This window comes from Eulemur rufifrons, chromosome 3, assembly GCF_041146395.1.
Source record: "Eulemur rufifrons isolate Redbay chromosome 3, OSU_ERuf_1, whole genome shotgun sequence".
NCBI lineage: Eukaryota > Metazoa > Chordata > Mammalia > Primates > Lemuridae > Eulemur > Eulemur rufifrons.
The window spans coordinates 28,890,207-28,908,518 of NC_090985.1; the positions used below are offsets into that span (position 1 = coordinate 28,890,207).

The 18,312-nt window shown below is 50.9% G+C and overlaps 1 protein-coding gene across 1 annotated transcript in view; it reads left to right on the forward strand.

The window, feature by feature from the left end:
• Positions 1-18,312, forward strand: part of COL22A1 (collagen type XXII alpha 1 chain) — a 236,758-nt gene that overhangs the window by 139,352 nt on the left and 79,094 nt on the right. Inside the window, exons 30-38 of the mRNA XM_069465956.1 lie at positions 1,395-1,436; positions 4,284-4,316; positions 8,910-8,963; positions 9,223-9,276; positions 9,967-10,020; positions 11,823-11,876; positions 13,434-13,487; positions 16,433-16,537; positions 17,364-17,412. Coding sequence (XP_069322057.1) covers positions 1,395-1,436; positions 4,284-4,316; positions 8,910-8,963; positions 9,223-9,276; positions 9,967-10,020; positions 11,823-11,876; positions 13,434-13,487; positions 16,433-16,537; positions 17,364-17,412 — 499 coding nt within the window. The remainder of the gene's footprint in view (positions 1-1,394; positions 1,437-4,283; positions 4,317-8,909; positions 8,964-9,222; positions 9,277-9,966; positions 10,021-11,822; positions 11,877-13,433; positions 13,488-16,432; positions 16,538-17,363; positions 17,413-18,312) is intronic.

Below are 18,312 nucleotides of genomic sequence, written 5' to 3' on the forward strand. Positions count from 1 at the left end.
CCATCCATGTGTTCAGCTAGGAGAACACTCAACTTTGATCATTTGTGCTTTTTAATGGAGAATACATTGGTTTCGATGAGATTGGTCCTAGAGCATGAGTTCAACAGCATCAGGAAGAGAATTGGGTGCTATCAGATAAGACACAGTAACGCCGAGAAAGCGTTTTTCTTTCTGAAGCCTCTGGAGCTTCAGTCAGGGTAATGCCACACAGCCATTAAGAGCACGGATTCTGAGTTTAAAACCAGACTCAGCCATTGGGTGATTGTGTGACTTTGAGCAGGTTAATTGATGTTTTTATTCCTCAGTTTTTTCATCTGTGAAATGGGGATACATAAATAGCTTAGGGGCATTTTGCAAAGATTGGATGAGTTCATGCATGTGAAATACATAAACTAGTACCTGGAACTAAATGCTATATGACAATAGGAATAATGGTAGAAAGTGCAATAACAGTTTTGATTATAGTATTATTAGTATTATGATATTACTAAGAGCAGCCTTGTCCCTCTCTAAGCCAACTTTATTCATTGATTTGTCCATCTAGTGACCATATTTGGAAGGCCTGCGATAGACCTAACTTTGGGCTGTTTCAGGAACAGATCTAGGCCTAGACACCTGTTCCTTGGCACCATGTGGCACATGTGAAATGACAGACTGTGGAGACTGAGTTCACTCACTGTGGGTCCTCCTACGTGGAACAGCTAAGACTCCTTTCCCCAGGTCAAATGTAACAATAGCATCCTCCTTACTGTCTCCTCCAGTCCCTACATGATGCTATGATGTGTATGTATTATATTATTATTATTGTTGTTTTACAAAGAGGAAACAAGCCAAAAGAGGTAAAAATAACTTGTAAAATAGTAGAGTTAGGGTTTCAAGCTCAGGTGATTGAACCCCCAAGGCTATGCTGTTTGCAGGAAGGTAATACTGTCCCCTGGGTTCCCTGGGAACAGCTGCTCCTTTGGAGGGTGTGGGCAAGGCCCACTGGAGTCTCCAAGGGAGCGCCCTTCAATGCAAATTCATTGTGCTCCAGGGCAGGTGTTGGGGAGTGATTGCAATCAGAGGGAAGTAACCTAAATGTCATCAACAGGAAGATGGAGGATGGATGGCTTCCTTACCCTATGCACAATGCAATAGCATATAGCAGTGTAAATGACCCACGGCTACACGTATCAGTATAAATACTTCTCAAAAGCACATTTTCATTTGTCTGAAATATTTTATAATTTGGAATTCGTGCATCTACTTACCAATCGATCTGTCTGTCTATTAAGGAAGGTGCAGGATGGGTGACCCTGTTGCCTGGGGCCAGCAGTGTTATCAGACTTGTCCCAGCATAAGCCCCGAGTTGGCAGAAGGATTAATGGTCATTTATTTTTCATTTCTTCATCTAGGGTGAAGCCGGCCCTGCAGGTCCCCCTGGGTTACCTGGAACTGTAAGTTACTCTGGTTCTAGTCTTTTCTCCATTTCTGAATTCCTAAGGTATTGGGATTCCCCTACCACCACTTAGTTATAAATATCTCCTTATTAGAATTTGCTAATGGCCTATTCCTAGGTCTCATAATCCAAAAATATATAAACTTCTCTAAGATCCACACAGTGCTTATTGATTTATTTTAGTCAACAAAGGTACATGATCTATAAGGACATGTGCTAAATACTGAGAATACATATATGTTTGTTACATATGGGGAAACTGACAAACATATCTACTTGTCTTCCAGAAGACAAGAAGTAATTTGTCCAGGGTAAGATGGAAACCCCCTCAACCATGGCCGGGATTCGTTCTCCCACCCTCTGCAGGTGTCAGGGCAGGTGTGCAAGGTGGTGTTGCATGTCAGTAAGAGCGTGGGCTTGGGAGCACAAACAGCTGGCTCCTGGCTCTGCTACTCACCAGCATTGTGGTCTTAGATATGTCATTTAATTTCTAAAAGACTCAATTTTCTCTCCTATTCAAAAAAAATATCATCAGCTATCTTGTACATGTGTAGTGAAAATTAATTGAAATAATATAACTTAGCAGAGTTCCTGGTACATAATAAATACTAAATTAAAAAAAAACTGATATTATCTCACTCCCAATAATCTACAATGGGGAAATTTTTTGTTTTTTTCCCATTTTAATGTTTCTTGCTGGCCTTGAAATTCTCTGTCTTGACTGGCTGATTTCAGGGAAGTTGCACATGGCCTCGTGTGCTGACCCTGACTGGCAAGTATCTCGGGGATCGGTCAGTTACTGTCCAAAGCAGAGGACTTCCTCAGCATAGATGCCAGGAGAGGAGAGAGCCTGAACATTCAGAAATCCCATTTACGATGTGGCAAAGAATCTTACTTTTTGTTTTTTATCAAAGTTAAATCATTATTCCACAGCTCCATCTCCTCCCCGCATACATCCATCAAAATGAGATTCAGACATTCCACAAGGACTTTGGAAGAATCTCAGAATCATAAATTTAGTCAGACTGGTCATATCAAATTGTTTAAGATCGATGGCATCGTGTTGGCAAGTGTGCAGGGAGACACACACTCTCACACCCTTCTGGTGTGAGAGCAAGTTGGAAACAGAGAAGTTACTTGGCAGTATCAATACCTCACTAAGTGTCTGTTCTTCAGCTTAGATATTCCATGTCTAGGCATCTGTCCTAGAGACATATTTGCATGTGTGCACTTTGACAAGCATGTATAAGGATGTACATCATTGTGTCACTTATGACAATGAAAAATTAGAAGCAAACTACAAGACCACGAGCATAGAATTAAGTGAATCACGAAAATACTTATATTGTGGAATTCTATTTTCTAAGTAAATACACACCCACACAATATGCATATGGTCTTGAAATGATGCCAATACTCAAATTAAGTGGAACAAGATAAAATGGTAAAAAATCATTTAGAGGGTCGTTGTGTATTGGAAGATAAAGAATATAGACTTCTCAGCTCATGCACATGGGCGCCGATGCCTGTCCCAACCCTCACTGGCAGCACGAACGTCCCTCAGTGCATTGCTTTTCTGTCCTCCAATTTTGTTATTCATAAAGCAGGGCAGAGACAGATAATCTTGTTCTTAGAGTCACTATGAAGAATACATGAGTTAATGAATGCAAATCACTGTAAGTAACAATGTATTTGTTGTTACTGTTTGTATAACTCTCACAAAAGTTTTGTATATCTACACATTCATAATTGTATGGAAATATTAATATATAGAAAAGGGTCTAAGAATGTGCTAAACTGAAAAACAGTGGTTTCTCCTGGGGCAGTTTCTGGGATTGGGGACAGGCAAGGTACAGGAAGCTCCTTTTCCTCTTCTACTTTGTATTCATTATGTTTTAGGACCAGCATCCACAATGTCCTCTTGTTCGTTTGCTGTTTCTTTGGGGCTCCAGCTCTGCGCCAGGCCATTGGCATGGTTCAGACCTGATTGGGCTTATAGACCAGTGGAGGAGATAACTCTAGTCACATAGTGGCCAAAATAAACATATATGACACATTATAGTTAATGCTATTGAGGAAACAGTTAAAAGACTAACAAGGGGACCTGATTTACGTTAGAGTGGTGGAGGGAGAAGGGGTTCTTTGAAGACATGACATTCACAAGAGACTTGAAGGGTGGGCCTTAGTCAGATGCAGGGAGAGAAGAGTGTGTTCCAGGAATGAGGAACAGCATTTGCAAAAGCTTCGAGGCTGGGAAAAGCATGACAACAGGGAAACATTAAACCCAGCCTGGTGGGGTAGGGAGTGAGTGGGGATAAGGCTGGAGGGCCCAGCAGGGGGTTCGTGAGGGTCTTTGAGACCTGGGCTCTCTGTGAGCAGAGGCTGTGTCCCCACCCTGGCCTCCTCTGCACCCGCATGCCTGCCTGGCACCCGGCAGGTGGTGATAGTAACAAGGAGACGTGGAGGCACAAAGCCAGTGCCTCACGCACTGCTCTGATAGCTTGTGTGCATTGAAGAGTTATTTCATTCCTCTCCTCGGGGGAGAATGTTTCTTCCCCATTTTCCCCATGGGATGTAGAAGCCGATGGATGATGTCCAAGGTCACACAGGATTTGGAAGCCCAGGCCATGTGACTCCAGGTCTCCCAAATCTAACACTATGCTCTTAATAAATGCTCTGGGATTTTAAAGAAAGATGTGATTCTAATTGTGAAAACTAACAATAATTAAAGGAGACTTTGTGGCTGTGTTCTTTCACTTGGTAAATCTCTCAGAGGCAGGTTTTAAAATGAAACATCAGGTTCCATTGGTTCCCGTCTTTCTAATTTCTGTGGTTTCCTTTTCAGACACCACTGTTCACACCACACCCAAGAATGCCAGTAAGTAGCAAAGGCTCCTTGGTCCCTTCCTGGTGTCCCTCAGCCTGGCTGGTGATGTCCAGTGTGGTCTGGGAGCCGGGACTAGGTGGTTTGACAGCTCTCGGTCACAGCAGCAGATGGGAACAGGGCCTTGCAAGGCACTGGCTCCAAGGTCAGGCAGGATGGTCCGGGGGGCTGGAGGTCACCTCCCAGTAGCTGAGGGCAAAGGCCAGACCTCTCTCTGTGTAAAGTTAATTCTTCAGACCATAAGGAGCTGCTGGTGGTTTTGAGGCCAACTGAGTTATTTGAGATGCCAGAACATTAAATAGTCAGAGGGTGGCATAGACATTCCCCGTGGATGCTGGCAGTGGAGGAGGCCAGAGACAGGCGTATCTTGCAGCACCTGGGTCTCAGGCTGCTCTTATCCACCTTGGGCTGCAGCAGGTGGAGGGGGAGCTTGGCTGACTTCCTGTAGACCCTAAATCGCTTGACAGAAAATAAAGCTTATCATCACTGCAACCTCTAGAAACCCCTTTCCTCCTCTTTTCATGAATGACTCTTCTGAAAATAAGTGTTTTCAGGATCTCTTTATGCTGTTGGCAGCATTGCAGCCAGAAAATGTGTGTTCGTTTGTTTCTTTTGCTCTTGGATGGACTTGACCTGCGGCTGCAGAATGCAAGCAGCTGCGAGGCCTGGCTGGAGCTACGTCTCAGTGCTTGCTGTCTCCATCTGTTTGGTATTAAGTAGTGCAGTTTTAAAAGTTTAGAAGAATCCTCTATATAACAGAAAAGAATGAAGCAGGTAGAGAGATTAAGTCATGTGCTGAAATCATTGAAGAAGGAGAAGGATTTCAAGCCTGGGAGGTGAAATGGGGAAGGTGGGAGGCATCGTAGGGCAGCGTGGACTTCAGGAGAAGCTGTGGGGAGATGCCTGCGTGTCTACAGGAGAGGACAGGTGCAGGGGCCCAGCTGTGTCCCCGCCCTGGAGGAGAGAAGGCCCGGATGTGAAGGAAGCCCTTTCGGTCACTGAGTTGTCGGCCACTAGGGGGCGCTGCCCGACTTCCCTCCATCCTTAGGGGAAAAACGTTCCCAGCCTGTTTCTCCTCTGAGCTTTTGTTTTCTCAATTATAAAACGGAGACAATGAAAACTCATTTTCAGGATGAAATGCAAATGATGATATATTTGCTCTTTTCTTTACATAAAACACTTAGAACTCTGCTCGGCCCTTAGAGAGCTGAGCACTCACTGTGGGATGTACACAGCACATCTCTGGACTGTCTGCCACCATGGCGTTCCCCTCCTCTCTGCAGAGAGGGGCTGAAGGGAAAGAGTGCTGAGCAACCCTAGGGAGTAGCACCTATGTCCACTTCCCAGGTGATAACCCTGTGGCTCAGAGATGCCAAGCAGCTTGCAAAGGGCCTACCTGGGAGATGGGACTCAGGAGCTAGTCTGTTGGCCATACCGTGCCGGCTGGGGTGACTGTCCTGTTACTGCAGTGCAAGGCTCACCCTCACGTGGAGGCAGGCTCCTGGCACACTGCCTATCCTGGACCCCCTCTATTACTGCTCCCCCTGCCCAGGACCTGCGGTTCTCCCTCCTGCAGGTCCACCCACAGCACCCCAGGCCCGAGAGCAGCCTGCATGTCCAGCCTCTCCCCAAAGGAATTGCTCCCTAAAACAATGACTTCCAGAGCATCCCACGCACACTGGCGGGTCAGGGGCCTGACCAAACCTCCCCTTTGATTCTCAGCGCTGACATCCTTCCTATGGGATCTGCAGCTTTGTGGGAGCCAGGAAGCCACTCTCAGATGCAAAACAAGGAAATTGTGTCCATGGGGGGGAAGAAAGTTTCATTGTGGGCAATTGCCTGAGTTTCTCTGGTACTGGCTTTGTCGCCATGGCAACTGTGTTTGTATTGATGGATTTGGAAAGTGTTATTCGGTTTGACTTCTCCCTGCTGTCCTCCAGCATGTGCCTTTGAGTCTCTGCTGTGCAGGAAGAGGGAGTGCGGAGAAAGATTCAGAGGGATATTACAGTGTGCTGCATAATTAAGGAGAATAGAAAGAGGAAGAAGAGGTGGGGGGAAAAGCCCAACTCCTTTTGCTCCCTCCTCCAGGATGGAGGAGGCTGGTGGGAATGGCCGGTGGCCGCACATGTGGAGGTGGCCTTGTGATGGCTGTGTGTAGGCTATTAGAGGGTGTGCAGATCCCTGGGTCTGGAGATGTCAGGTAGGAGAGGAAGCCATTCTTTAGCTGGAGGGAAGAAGGACAGGCAGCCCGGGCCTGGGGGAAGTTACAGTGGTGAACATAGAAGGGCTTTGTAACTGGGGTTAGTGAGTGGTTCGGAAGCAGCCATCTCGGGAAGGCTCTGGGGCAGCCTGGTTCCATGCCTTCACCTGTTGAGGAGTCTTACAAGATGCCCAGACAATGCCTGCAGCCTGCAGACATGAGGCCGGGCCCTAGGGATGGTGTTTGACTTGGCTGAGGTCACTTAGGGCCCACTGGGAGGAGAGAGAAGCCATCCATGTTCATTCAGTCACTGTTGGCACAGCCCCCTGACATGAAGGTCCCTCCCAGGTCCCTCGCAGGTCCCTCCCAGGCAGGGATGTCTTGAGCATCTTGGTTCCTCCTCTGGCCTGTCCCTACCAGGGCTTGGTCCCCAGCCTGTCTTCCTGACACCTGCAATCCCATTCTCCAACACTGGCAGAAAAAGAGTGTGTGCAGACTTCTCCCCAGGTATCACCCGAAACAACCTCATGAGTTCTTTTGTCTTCATGAATTATATTTCCAATGACCAGAGGACCAAAGGGTTTTGAAAATCCCCACCAAGGAAAATTGCCTAGGAGGAAAACGTGCTAGAAATAATGGTCCATGGGGAGTGGGCTAGACATGCCTCCTCCTGAGCTCATTGGCCATGGAGATTCTAGGAGATGGGATGATCTGGTGTCTGTCGAAACCTCCTGTGTGTCACCACAAATCACTTTGCAAAAGCAATCTTGTTTAATCCAGGTCACAACTCTACAAGGTAGACCAGGTAGATTTCACTCAGTAGATGATGCTGAGAGGGTCAGGAAGCCAGCCAAGGCCATGCAGATGTCAGCTGGGGTGTCAAAGATGGGGCTTGGGAGAGGAGAGCAGGCAGGAGCCACTGTGGCGAGGTCCCCAACGATTACCCAAGCACGGATGGAGAGCATAGAGTCAGGAAACCCTAAACGGCTCGTGCCTTTCTTTGCTGGCTTCTCCACCAAGTAAACATTTAGGACTAGCCCATGCCAGGCCCCGTAACTTAGACATTGGGATTTGCCTTTAGGGTGTGTCCCGGGTGCTCCCCACACCTTCTGCTCTCTGAGGACTTTGCTGTAAAGCCCCACCTAAGCAGGGCTCCCTCTGCACTCAAGGCTGGTGCTCATCCCAGCTCTCCTGGGGCCTCTCTGTGGAAGGGGAGCCCCGTGTCTCCCTAAGCAGCCCATGGGAATTTTAGGCAGTACTAAGTCCTGCCCCTGGAGAAGGGTTCCACGCAGCCTCACTGGACATACGTGCATCAGTTATGTATGTGCATCGGTTGTTACCTGCTATCCTGGAGAACCACACAGACCTGCCCAGTCTCCCCAATGCCTCATCTCTGTTGCACCTTCTCTGGCCACTGACCTTCCCCTATGTGAAAAGGAGACTACCTGTTCATTTTGCAGATGTGGAGCCTGAGGTCAGTATGGGCACCTATTCACCCAAGGTTATGTGGCCAGAGAGGCACAGAGCCAGGGCTCCAGGCCAGTCTGCACGTTTCTAAACCTGAGGCTGTTTCCATCGTGGTCCACTGTCCCACTCCTCTCCTGCAAGATAGTTCTCCACCTCTCGAAAACACACACCTGAGTCCGTCGAGCTCTGCCTTGAGCCCAGCTCTGGGCTTGCCTTCTCTCCATCCCCTGTGAATTGCAGGGGGAGGACCTCATGTCCCTTCAACCTTCCTGGGAGGTGTGCTGGGAACTGAAGGGAGTGGGCCTGCCCCACCCCTGCATCATGCCCTCCTGGGCATGCTCAGGGCATTGCTTTTCCAGCCTGCGTCTCATCTCTTCTTCAGTGAAGTTAGACATGTTGTTCTGGCCGCCCAGGGTCTAGCGTTCAACCCCAGCCTGCCCGCAAAGGGCCAGGTCCCCTTGGCAAGTCACCCTCCCAGCTTCTCCGTCAGGAAAGGACTTGGGCTAGGCAGAGCCTGGAAGATCCTCCTCTCAGAATTCTTCCCATCATTAAAAACTGATGTTCTGCCACATGCCAGCCCCTGAGCTGGAGGGCATGTGAATCAAACCACACAGCTAAGTGCGTGACTGCAAAGAAGGTGGGCAGAGGAGGACAAAGGCACTGTGTTCTGAGAGTCTGTAACAGGAGGGCATGGCCCAATTTGGGGTTCAGCTTCCCTGAAGAGGTGATTTCAGACCTTAGATCTGAAAGATGAGTCGAAATCAGTCAGAATCCAAGGGGGGTGGGAGGGACGACCTTTGAGGGGCTGTCAGGTGCACAGACGGGACTTGAGGTGGCTTGTGTGGCCAGAGCTGGGGGGGGGCACGCACACTGGGGGGTCCACTCTCCAGTCTGCTGTGCCCTGTGCTTCCCACCAACAGGGAGAACAAGGGCCAAGAGGAGAGAAGGGCGACCCGGGTGTGCCTGGAGAACCGGTGAGTGCCCCGCGCCCCTGCATCCCCGCTGGTTGCTCAGAGACTGGAGTCCAAGGGCTGACCAGCTCTAGGTCGGAATCCCACAGCCCACCCACAGGAGCCCCCCTCACCTGAATGCGGCCCCCTTCTCCTTCCTCAGGGCCCCGGCGAGCCTCCCTCTCTGGCTCTCACATATGCCCATGACATGTGTTTCCGCCCAGCTCCATCCACTCAGCCCTGGGGCGATGAGCTAGTTCACTGATGACGACTTTCATTGCAGGGACCACAGGGCCATCCTGGAGAATCAGGGCCTCGGGGACCCACGGGACCACCGGTAAGGAAACCCTGTCTCACCTGTGGGCTTTGAGATTGGGAAATCCCTGCCCGCCACCCTCCTGTCCCTCCTGTCCCTCAGGCCAGCCCCACTGGCCCTCTTGCCTGGCATTTCAGGAGTGCCCGCCAGGGGCTGCCATTGCCACTGCCATGGGGTGCTGCAGGGGCTGTGTGGCCCTCACAAAACGCCCCCAGACACAGCCTCCAGGGCCAGGGCCCTGCCTCTGTCATGAAAGGGTTGGCTTAGGTGAGCTCCGGGTTCCTGCCAGGCTCTCCTTGTCCCACGCAGCGCGATGTGAATAGCAGTGGTGTTTGGCATGCAGGGCAGTGCTTGGTTCTCAGAGGGTTCCAGAGTAGGAAGTGGCTCCCCAGCCATGGACTGGCAGCTCTGGTTTAAATGACACGTGGTGCGCACTAGCATTTTATTTTGTTATTTTCCTCAGTTTTGGCTTCTTCGCTGGATCCTCCTTGGTTCTCCGGGAGGCTCTGTGCGGTTGTGGGGTGGTCCCACTGGAGCGACGGCCATGTGCCCCGGCAGTCCTGCCTGTCTGAGCTTCTAACCCTGCTCCCTGTCCCTTCAGTTGGACCGACTGATTCTCACAAGCATGATGTCCCCGACACTATCCTGCCACGCGGGTGAGGACAGCATGGCCTGCGGCCGCTTACCTCCCCACTTTTGTTTCCTGTGCAGGGTGCCAAGGGGCAGGAAGGCGCGCACGGGGCTCCCGGAGCAGCTGGAAACACTGTGAGTCCTGGTGACCCGCCTGCCTCAGGGGGCCTGGCAGAGGGAGGCCCTGCCCAGCATCTGCTCCTGGGCCCACAGCTCTGGGCTACCCAGGGGACACAGACAAGAAAGTACAACCTGCATTTGGGTGGCTGGCCAGGGCCAGCACAGAGCCAGGTTCTGCCCTCACCATGTTCTTAGCATTTCCAGGCTTTGTTCCCGTGCCCAGCTCATGAGAGCAATCTCCTTCCATGCATACATGGATGGCACACACACACACACACACACACACACACAAAGACACACACATACACACTCACACTCCCAGATGAGTTTCCTACTCTGAGAAGTGTGCCCATGTGCACATCCACATACACACATTCTAAAAACCCAAGCACACACATCCTACAACAGACACACACACACACTCACGCTAGCACATACAGGTGTATATAACCCCCCAGTCACACACGTAACCCTCCATGCACGCACCTCTGGGCTCTCCTGCTGCTGCTCCTGGCTGGCCTGTCCTCAGGCCAAGTCCAGGGCTTGCTTGATCTCAGCAGGGTGGCACTTGTCCCTGGGCTGATTAGAGCTTGGTCTCATGGTCCAGAGCCGCAGAGCTCTGGCTCGTCCCTGGAGCTGGTGGGAGGCAGGATGTGCTGGCCCCCTGGGTCTCCAGGAGCAGCAGCAGCAGGCGTCCACGTGGACTGGCTGGAATACACCAACGTGACTAGGCCACTGACTGAGTGGGAACCAGGTCAGTCAGGGGTAGTGACCAGCATGGATGCCACAGAGGGGGCAGGTGGCAGCTCCTCCCTGCTCGTGGAGAGAGCCCTGGGCCCAGGCTGCCAGGCAATGGAGGCAGAGTGTCGGCAAGGAGGTGGGAGCATGTGCCATGATCCCTGACCCCAAAGATGTACCAAACCACATGACAGTGGCAGCAAGGCCTGAAAGAGACATGAACAGCCGCTGGTACTGTGGGAGTACCTGCGTCCCCCTCCCCACGTGGCAGACCCACCTGGAATGTACTCACCGTTTCCTCTCACGGAATCCCTGCCCAACCATCAAGTTCTAGTTCAAGGCCACTTCCTCCAGGAAGCACTCCCTGATTGTCCAGAGCCAACAAACACACACACACACACACACACACACACACACACCCCTGCTCCCCTCACAGGTGCCTTCTCTCTGTGAGTAGCACCATCTTCAGCGTGATCTACAATGATAACAGTTTCGAAGTCTATGCAGAAGTGCTCTCCCCTGAACTCCTTCCTCTCCCTCCAACATCAGGTGATCACCAAGCCCTGCTCCTTCCTCCTTGCACCTTCTCCGGGATGTTTGCTCCTGGCCAAGCTCCTGGTCAAGCTCTGGCCAACCCTCCCCAGCCCTCATCGTCTCTCTGTTCCCCAAGGCTTGTCCAAGCCCTTACAACCAACCTTCCTCGTTCTACCAGAGTATTGTGTCTACAGCTCACCCCTGGACAGTCTCTTCCATTCTCAGTGTTTGCCTGCCCACAGGATAAAGGCCAAACCTCCCTTGAGATCCTTGCCTGTGGTCAGGGCCTGGCCTTCCTCTCTGTCCACCCCCAACGCCCCCACTCTCTGCTTCATCCTAAGGACCTTCCCAGAGTCCTTCTGCCCTGCTCTCCCCATCTGTGCCAGGAGCCCACTCACTGCAGAGGGGGAGGGTTCCTGTCTGTGGGGTGTCAGGTTAGAAACGTCCCTTCACATCACAAGGAGCTGAATCTGAGGTGGGGTTGGAGAGTGGGGACAACTACTTGCCGTCAGTACATTTGGCCTTTCTAAACTGTCTCTGAACAGGGTGCTCCTGGACTTGTCGGTCCCCCTGGCCCCAGTGGCCTCCCAGGAAGTGTGGTGAGTAATGGAGACAGGACAAAGACACAGCACTGGGTGTGGGCCTGCAGCACTCCCCACCGGGCTAACTTGGTTATCCTGAAACCCAGAGGTGCAGGCATCCTTACACCCATTTCACAGATGCAGACACTGATGAGATGCAGTTAGCAAAGCTGAGGCTCTGGGCGGCTCGTCAGAGCTGCGGGTAGTAGATGGAGTTGTTGTAACTGCAGGAAGTCTGCGCTTTCACTGATGCTGGAATCAGAAGTTTGCCTTGGAAGGAACAAAATGAACCTGAAGAAGTCCATGGTACCCTGACTGGCTGTGAAGATACCTGGATTTTAATCCTAGTTCTTCCAGGACTGGGTTTACAACCTCAGCAAGCCACTCCTGGAAGCCTCAGCTTGCTGGTCTGCGAAATGGAGACAGTGGCTGGGCTGGTTCCCCATTAGGGTCCCGCCGCCCTTGACCTGCTGAGATCCTGCCTCTCCCATGTTGAGGCCCAAGGTGTCTCTGCTAATGGACCAACTAGCTTTAAGATTCTCCGTAAACATTCATTGAGACTTGAACGTTGTTCAGTAAGACACCCCATGACATCTTGTCAAGGGCAGCGGAGAATTTATCCTCCACAAGAGATTTAGGTCTGTCCCATTCATCCATCAAAGCTTCACAGGTGATAATCATAGTAGCTTAGAGGACTGAGTATTTATACATGCCAGGCACTGTTCTAAGCAAGTTACATGTGTTAATTAATTTAATCCTCACAACAACCATGTTAGAGAAATATTATTGCCTCCATTTTACATAGGGGGAAACTGAGGCACAGGGAGACTGTGTCATGCAATAAGTGGTTGCAGTAGATGCTACTTGGACCTTGCCCGGTAGCCTCACCCCTTCTGGTTCAGTGCATGCGCCGACTTCCACAGTCGGAGAGCACGTTGTGCAGCCACATGGCAGGTGGCCAGTAGCTCCACCAGAAGCAGCCCTGAACGGACGGGCACATAAGCAGCTCAGCTCCTTCTTCCTCAGCTGTGGTGACTCCGAGGGCATGTCCTACGCAGGCCCCCAGAGTCCCCAGCACCACTCAGCCCCTGTGGCTCACAGATGTTTCCAGCTGCCTGTTCTCCCCTTTTGCGCTTCCCTGTTTCCCTTCTGGTGTATCCCTGGAATACTTAGACTTGAACCTTGTCCCAGAGTGGACCTCTGGGGGACTCTATAAAGACATGGTTGGAGCAGATGCTCCCATGCTAAGCCTGTGTTTGGAAGGTCGTCCCCGTCCTCCCTGGGTGTTCATGCTACCTACCGGGCCCTGCCCTCCGAGAGCTCACAGCCCAGAGGGGAGGCAGAGCTCCGGGCAGACCACACCTGCTGCTAAGAGCTCTGATGTGCAGAGAACTTCCAGACCCAGGGGGAGCAGGTGTCACAGGCAGGGAGGAGATGGGCCTTGGGGCATTTGAGTCAGGGATGGGGAACAGGTGGGAGCTGTAGTGTTGACTGAAGGGGGACCTGGGGGCACAAGCCATCAGGTGTGACCGGTAATCTTGAAATTCACCATGTTAATAACCTTTCTTTCTTCAGGGCCCCCCTGGCCTCAGAGGACCCCCTGGGAAAGATGGGGAGCGTGGTGAGAAGGTAAGGCCAGTGCAATGTCTCAGCACACAGCCATCTATTCTCAGCCTCTTAGGGACAATGAAGGAGGAGCTCATGCTGCCCAGGCCTGGCTTAGGACCCAGGATTCAGAAGGGGCTTCCAAAGTAGGAGGGAGAGAGGAGACCCTGCCTTCTCGTCCATCCTTTAATCCTCACAGCAGACCTGTGAGTCAGACGAATGCCCATTTGGCAGATGTGCAGAATGAGGCTCTGAGATGCTAATTAATTTGCATCTTGATTTTCATTATTAGGTCTATCTGACTCCAATTCCTGCTTTCTCTCCATTCAACGTACCAGCTTATCCACTCCACACCTATGCTTGCACAGCTAAACCTTCCCAAGCTATGAGAGCTTTAATTACTTCTAAGAAGACACAACACCCTCGCCCTGATTAAAAAAAAAAAAAAAAAAAAAAAATCCCAGGGGCTGAGGAGGAGAATCCACACCCTTTCGAATCCCTCTGACCTAGCCTTTAGGAAGTGGCTCCGAGGTTTATTGATATTGAGCCAGTGCTCAGGAGGTCGGAGGTACTTATTTGAATGATTCAGGTGAGATTCCTGGGATTCAGATCTGAGTCAAAGGCCAGCTCCCACGTCCTAGTTGTGTGGCTCTAAAATAGGGTGATAAAAGTTCTCACCTGGGGGTGATTTGCCCCTCCCACCAGGGACGTGTCTGAAGATATTTTGGTTGTGGCCACTGGGGGGAGCCACTGCTCCTGGTGTCTGGTGGGTAGAGAGCAGGGATTGTGCTAGTAACCCCACAATGCACAAGACATCCTCCCACCAGGAATTAGTCTCCCTGAATGTCGGTAGTGCCAAGGTTGAGAAACCCCAATCTAAATAGAGGGCACCGGTTGATCACGAGTTGTGCAGATCAGCCGGAGCATTGGGAAGGTGCGTGCAAGGGCTCCCAGAGCGCAGGTGATGAGGGCGCGATCGTGGCTCCGTCCTGCCCTACCTGCTTGAGCAGACCTCGTGCACAGGTGTGGACAGGTGCCTCATGTCCCGTCCACTCCTGGCAGGTTGCCTGCAGAGTTCCCCTTGCACACAAGTGTCCAAATTCTTAATACAAATTCTTTCAAGTCTACTTCGCCTGGAAACTTTTAAAGGCGTGATCGCTCTGTCTTTTATATTTTTTGTATAATTTAACAACTGTAGATGTAGTTTACCCTTTGGCAGGAACGCTCAGTTTCAAAACACATGTCTCAGATTAACAAAAGGATTTGTTGCAGAGAAAAATGATCAACCAACCTTTGGAAAATATCTTGGGTTTTTGGAGTGTTAGTTGAGCATAAGATTAATAATAGGCCTCATGTGATGCAGATGCAAAAATTTTTTTGAAAAAAATATAATGCCACCTTAGACTGCCCAAATTAAGCAAGAGAACAAACCCCGGACCATTGTACTATTCCTTGATTATACCGTGTCTCTGAAGGATGGCACATTATAAGTAGGGCATTGGCAACCTAGAAGGGGATGGCCCAGGTGTTAGAGATTTCACCAGGGCCAGGTGTACATTCTAGAACCAAAAAGCCAGCATGCTATTGGCACATTGAACCTCTAGAGGGAGCCAAACACCTGTCCTTGGTGGAGCAGACGCCAGGCTGAGGGCCCAGGCCGGGACTTCGCTTGCAAGGGAATTTCCAGTGCTGGGCAAGTAATGAAAATTCCTGACGTCACAGCATGGGTCTTTCTCTCTGGCACCAGGTCCAGTGGCTGGCCTGGGGCTTGGGGAAGCTGGTCCTGCTTTGGGGTTGGAGAAGGCCCCCCGCCCCCTGCTTTGCCTGTCCTTGGTTCATCTCACCTGTGCTCGGCTCTATCACAGAGTGTCTGGACATTCAGATGGCAGCTTAGGCCCAAGGGAGCCCCGGCTGGTCTGGGAGGAGTCCCCCTGGTTCATGGGGTTCAACCCAGTGTTCCACAGCCAGGGCTGCAACAAGGGGGCTGCTTGTAGCCTTGTGGCTAGAAGAGGTGAGCATTGGCCTGGAGCAAGCTCTAAACCCGGCTCTCTGTGCACATCTTGGAGTGTGCGTTGTGCATTCTCTCTCCCTCCCACCGCCCCAACCCCCACCTCCTTTGGAGCCATGAGCCAGTTGTCTTATCACTGAAGACCTCTGTAAAGAAGGATTAGCTTTTTGTCTACATAGTTCCAGGGAACAGACTGAGTGTCAATTGCTGGGAAGATTTCAGAGAGGGCTTTCTAGGCTGAAAGTAATAAGTGCTATATGACAGCCCCACCTGATCAAGGAGTGAAGCGCCTGGAGGGGTGGTGAGCTCTCTGTTCCTAGAGGCATTCAAACAGAAAGGGAGGCTTGTCTTAGACACAGACCAGATGGTTCCCCACACTGGGTGGAAGGTGGCCACTAATGTCCTTTCCATTTCCATATTCCTCATTGGATTAATTTACTAAGGCTGCTGTAACAAAGCATCACACACTGGTCGCCTAAACATCACAAATGTACTTTCTCACAGTTCTGGAGGCCACGAGCCCTGAGTCAAGGTGCCGGCAGGTTGATTCCTTCTGAGGGCTGTGAGGCAAAGTTCTGTTCCAGGCTTTTGTCTTTGGCTTATTGATGGCATCTTGTTCCCATGTTTTCACATCTTCCCTCTATGCCTGTCTGTGTCCAAATGTCCCCTTCTTCAAATGACACCAGTCATATTGGATTAGGCCCCTGGGAGTGTCAAACTCCAGCATGACCTCGTCCTAACTGAACTGATTACATCTGCACATTGCAGTGCCAGGGTTAGGACTTCAACATGTGAGTTTTGGAGGAGACAATTCACCCCTCCATTTCTGTGCCCCTGGAAGGGAAGGGCTTTCTAGAATCATCAGGGCAGTCCAGGCAACCTGCCAGCCCACCAGCCGGTTCAGTGTGGAAAGGCTTAACTGTGCATGTCACTGATCTGGGAACATCTCCTTTCTTTCCAGGGAGCAGCAGGTGAAGAAGGGCGCCCCGGGCCAGCTGGCCCCAGGGGAGATCCTGGGGCTCCAGGGCTTCCTGGGCCACCTGGAAAAGGGAAGGACGGAGAGCCGGTGAGTGGCAGGTCGGGGGTCTTGTGCTTGCAGGAGCCAGGCTAAAATTAGAAATGAAAAAGGGAAAAATAGCCTAACTGTCAAACTGCAGAAATTGCGTCAGAGCCAGCGAAGTGGGCCTGGCTGGGAGGGGGTGGTGTGTGGGGCGCACAGCATGCTCTAGGCCGGTGCCCCACAGCCTTGGGGACGGCTGCTGCAGGCCGGGCCTGGGGCAGGTGCTGGGGATGTAGAGACACATCAGATGGTCTGTGCCCCCAAGACACTCACATTCTAGTGGGCAGACAGTCATGTAAACACACAAACACAGCTCAGAGCAGTCCTGGGTGTGCTCGTAGAGGAGGGCTCCTGGCTCCACTCTGGCTCTCTCAGCCAATGCTTCCAAGAGTGGAATTGCACGTCTAATTCTGGCCCTGAGTGCTATACCCAGCAAAACCCTTCAGCCTGGAAGTGACAACCCCCCTGGTGAGCTACCCTCAGACCTTGATAGCGTGTCAAAGAACAGAGAGAGCAGGTTTGGGAATTAGGTGAGTTCTACTTTGAAACCTGGCCTTGTGGGGGCCTGTAAAATAAGGATCTTGGATGGGAAAGCAAACTGAGATAGCCTGAGGGCTTCACTCAAGGCCACACAGAGGTGGTAGGTGGCGCAGTCAGAATTCACACCCAGGACCTTGTGGCTTAAAACCAGAGTCTGTTTCTTTCGTGCAAGTCAGGCCATAGTGAGAGCCCCCATCTCCGAGTGCCCCGGTCAGAGGATGCACACTGCCAGGCATCTGGTCAGTGCTCACCCACAGTTCCATGATGGTCCTGGTATTGCTTATTTCCCCAGGGACTACGTGGATCACCTGGACTGCCTGGACCCCTCGGAACCAAGGTAAGTGCATGCCCAAGTCAACTGTGGATGCCACAGCTTGCAGCTTAGGCCCAAGGGAGCCATGGAAATTGTATTGTAAGCATTTCTGGTTACCTCAGTCCACTTCCACATTTCTTGGCTCATTGCTTTCTATTTGAACAAAGGTTCTATGACTTTTAACTGTTATATTGAAGTAGTTGCCACACAGTGTATAGTAAATACTTGCTGATTAAATGAAGTTGCAAGAGATGCTGGCTTTCAACCTGCAGAGCAATAGGTACAGGCAATCTTGTATTATTAGTCTAATTGTGGTAATAGATGATCCCAAATTTCGAGGCTTAATGCAATAAAAGCTTGTATCTCATTCACATTGGGTCTAATGGGGGTCTTGATATGGGGTATTCTGATCCACACAGCCACCCAGGGACTCAGACTAATCCAGTGGCTCTTTCATTCTCTGAGGTTTCAGAATCTTCTACCAAATCCTTGGTGTGCAATGATAAATGAGGGAGAAGAGAATGGAGAACCTTGTGAGAAGGTTTTATGGGCCAGGCCTGGAGATTGGGCATTCATTTCAGCAACACACACTGACAAGTCACGACATGGGGGCCAGGCTATGTCATCGGGCAGTGCACCCAGGAGGAACAGGGAAGCACTTGGAAAATACCAGCCAGTCTCTTCCTCCATTCACTTGTGCCCGCAATTTAGAAAAGATGGCTTTTCCCATGAAGAAGTGTTCTTAAGGGAAATTGCCTGAGTGGGCTGGGATGTTCCCTTTACACTGAATTATTCATTCATTTACTCATTTGTGCATTGAATACCAATGCATTCATGATTTCATTCACTGCACATCTATTAAGCTTCCTACTATGTGTAGGTTTTTAAGGTGGACTGTGGGATGACAATAATACATGTGATGTGTTCC